General features: G+C 35.3%; 1 protein-coding gene across 1 annotated transcript; it reads right to left on the bottom strand.

Annotated features, from left to right (window-relative positions):
* Nucleotides 1-382: 382 nt before the first annotated feature.
* Nucleotides 383-1,954, bottom strand: LOC105045150 (multiple organellar RNA editing factor 3, mitochondrial). The gene is made up of 4 exons (XM_010923318.4): nucleotides 1,530-1,954; nucleotides 1,332-1,429; nucleotides 1,152-1,217; nucleotides 383-921 (listed from the first exon to the last, which is right to left on the bottom strand). Exons 1-4 carry the CDS (start codon nucleotides 1,907-1,909, stop codon nucleotides 659-661), a joined length of 807 nt encoding a protein of 268 aa, XP_010921620.1. The 5' UTR covers nucleotides 1,910-1,954; the 3' UTR covers nucleotides 383-658.
* Between the last annotated feature and the right edge of the window lie 2,033 nt (nucleotides 1,955-3,987).

The following is a 3,987-nucleotide window of genomic DNA, read 5'->3' as shown; positions in this document are numbered from 1 at the left end:
TGCAACCACCACAACCAAGTCTAAGAAGTTGAAAACAGGATGAGGACATTGACAAGCATCCTACTTCTCATGGTCCACATCATACAGCACATAGAAACTGGAACTGCTGTAAACAATTGGCCTCAAGTTTCCAATCATTATGAAAAATGGAGTGTTAGGCTTCTTACTTCAAAGGTTTTTCTACCAGAATTTTTTCCAGGAAAAAAGAAAGGAGGTTAAACGAGTATACCAAACAAAGAAATATTACTATCATGTACAGCATAGAAGCATGTATTATTACACTATTGCTTAAAAGTCATGAGTTTTTTATAAGAAGTAGTTTTTAGGGATGAGAACATGTATTATGTTGCACATCCACCACAAGTTAGAACAATATCAAATATCTAAGTCAACAACTAAAATGCCATGAAATCAATCTCATACAGTTTCTACCACATACATAGAAATACTGCTGCATTAGTACCTCATAACGTTACCATGAGATAAACACAGACGAAGTACTTATATGAGACTAGACATTTAGAATATCCACTTAAATGGAGTCCTTTTGCATGCTATGTTCACAGGAACCACAATATCATCATGTCACTTAAAGAAATTCAAAACCCAAGTCTCATAAACCTCAATTCCCTTCCCTTGGTACCTCAATCTGGTATCATTACTGTGAATTCCGTGGCATTTGCTCTGACATGGGTTGCTGTCCACTCTGATATCCTTGCTGTGGATTCTCGGAAACTTGCTGTGAATTGGGCTGTCTCTGATCTTGTGCCCACCCACCTCTCTGCATTGGTTCTCTTCTTTCAACCTGCATAGTTTCTCTCCGCCTATCATATCGAGGACGTGGCCTGCTCCTCGTCTGCTGCCTCTCATTGAACCGAAACTGGGGTCTATGTATGACCTTACCATCAATAAAAAGATCCCCTATTGCATTTTTAAACAAGATAAATGTCATTATCAGCAAAAGAACTGCCACAATCCAATCTACCACAAATATCAACAATTCAACATGATTGAAGAACACACACACAAAAAAAAAAAAAAAAGGAAAAAACAAAACAAAAAAGAACTAGAGAATCAACCAATCAATTCAAATTTACTCTATTTTCCATAAATAAAAGGTCCATGAAACCATTTTTAATGGTTGTACCGACCTCCATAGTCCTTGTTGGGCACATCTAAATACGAATCGGGCAATACCCAAAGAACTCCCGGCAGTCCTGCCACATAAAGGATCATATCACTTTCATTTCACAACTGGAATAAGAGATCGAATTGTTTTCACCAAGAAACCATTTTTCATTCAAAACTATCCAAATTCATCCACCCAATACCTTTAACTTTGTAAGAAAGCTCTTCCGAGATCAAAGCCCCAAAACCCGTGTAAGTTGTGGTGCATACCGAGTAAATCTTCTTCTTTGCCTCCTCCTCACTGAGTCCCAAAGCACAAAACTCACAAATTTAAGCCAAAATCAAAACAAGGAGATGTAGAATTCTCCCAGGGATTCACCAAGGGATTCCTAGTTTCTTACCTCCCGACGACGGCGGCAAGGGTCTTGACGTAGCTAGCGATCATCTCGTCCTCGGAGGGTTTAGGGTTTTCAGGGAACTCCATCACGATGAGCCAGTGCTCGTAGTCGCAGCCGTCAAGAAGGATGGTCTCCTTGGGGGGCCGGTTGCTCCAGTTGGGAGAAGGGTCATTGAGAGGCGAGTATCCCGACCCGGAGGTCGTCTTCAGCCTCGCCAGCACGGCCCACGGCGCCGGCGAACGGCGGAGCGTCTCGAGGACGGCGATGGAGAGGCGGGAGGGAGGAAGGGGAGAAGGGAGGGAGAGGGACGATCTCAGAGGAGCAGAGCAGGCGAGAGCTCGGGAAAGGAGAGAGGAGACGCTGCGTCGGGCCAACGCCGCCATGGCCGCGAGTTCTCTGAGGTTTCGATGCCTCGAGCGGAAGTGAATGCACCGACTTTTTAATGGGTCTCGCATTACAACTTGGGTAAAACAATGGGCTGGGCCCAAGGAACATGAGCCCATTAAACTGATGAGTGCATCACTATCATCGGTATCGGTATTGTGAGGGGGTGACCATTTCACTTGAGAGAAATGATGGAAGAAACATTTACAAAGAGAGAAGGACAAATTTGCATCGGTTTACAAGCATAGATTTTGAGCCATGAGGAATTCCATTTGTCTATTTTAGATATAAACATACATGTCCAGTTTCTTTAATACAATAATCTTTTACTCCAAATATGACACCGGTTTCCATTCTAATCCTTGGATTTGGTCTATGATATACTTTGGAAAGCCCTCTTTTAGCCCATTTCGTTGCACTTTCTCCGCACACTGAATGGAAAGCCTCTTTTAGCCTATTTCGTTGCACTCTCTTCCGCACACTGAACGGTAAAGTTGTAATTTCTTAGAAACTCATATTTTGAAGCTTCCCGCAACAAGAAGCTGGTATTAAGTAGGGGAAAAAATCAGTATCTGAATTAGTGTTTTTAGATAACTTGTTCAAAAATTAGTTTCTGAAAAAAAGTTATCTCTTAAGATCTCTTAAGATTAAAATTTTTGTATATTGGATGACTTGTTAAAGAGTGGCTTATATTTGGTTGAGCACCCATTTTTCTGAAAAAACTGTATAGAATACATATTATACCTTATATGAATAATAATATTATATATATATTAATATAAATACAATATTAATATATAATAATATAACATTAAATCATAATAATTTATTATATTAATATAATACTAATATATTATATTATATTAATATAATAAATTTATTAATATCTTAATAATTATAATATTGAATATATTAATATTAATATTAATATTATGTTAATATTAATAAAAATATTATATTAGTATAAATATTCAAATATAATAATATTATATATTATATTTATATAAATATTAGGATAACATTATATTATATATATTATCACTATTTAATATTTCTTTCTAACCATCTATTGATATTTTACAAAATCTTAATCATAGTCTTAAAAGGATACTTTATAATAAAAAAAGCATCATCAATTTCTATCCTATGAAAAGTTTCAAAACCCACCATCCATATAGATTTTTACTTTCTATGAAATATAGGAAGTGACTTCCTATAGGAAAAAAATTTTTCATTCTCTCTTTTCTTAAAACTCCAATCAAACAAGAGATCATTTTCCACTTCCCAAAAATTATCTCCTCCTTCCATATCTCATGAACCAAACGAGTCCTAGGCCAGAGAGCTTGAGATATAGGAAGGTGGTCAAGGTATGTTAAAATAGTCTTTTTTTTTTTTAAGAAAAAAAAATGAGTCAAAATCAAACCAGCAACAAAATTTGCATCAAAGTATATCGGAGTATTCTCTCAGTACTCATTATGGTATATAGGAGAGAAGTAGAAATCTTATCCAATATCAAGATAGTCAACTATTCATGACCACAAAGTATGGGAGAAAAAAAGAATAAAACTTTTTTCCCTTTATAAGATCTAGATAACTAGTTATTTTCAGCAATAACTAGTATTGTTTAGTATTTTTTGACCTAATAACTAATTTAATAGTTGCCGGAAGTTATCTATATGAATAACTTTCCCTTATCCTAATAACTTTCTTTAGAAAGTTAATTCCAATAATTAAGTATCCAAATATGCCCCTTTGTATTAGCACAAGAGGCCAAACACAATTCATTCAAGTGTTATACATAAATAATTAATCAAATCTTGATTGACCTTATTTTTTTAATCATTTACTATAGTTAGCTGATGACCAATTAAATTTTTAGTATGAACATTGCCTCATGTAGTTCAATAAAAATAGATATTTTTGTTAAGCTAGGTAAGCTACTGACCAATCATCTTAACTATAGCGCATTATTGATTTGCATATTAATTATAATATAGAGCATTTTTAAAGTTGATAATACTTTCATCCACGACATGGACCATAAGTTTGAATAGGCTAATCTTGCTTATCAATTATG

The sequence above is a fragment of the Elaeis guineensis genome, chromosome 5 (genome assembly GCF_000442705.2).
Source record: "Elaeis guineensis isolate ETL-2024a chromosome 5, EG11, whole genome shotgun sequence".
Lineage (NCBI taxonomy): Eukaryota > Viridiplantae > Streptophyta > Magnoliopsida > Arecales > Arecaceae > Elaeis > Elaeis guineensis.
This window is presented reverse-complemented; position numbering and strand designations above follow the sequence as displayed.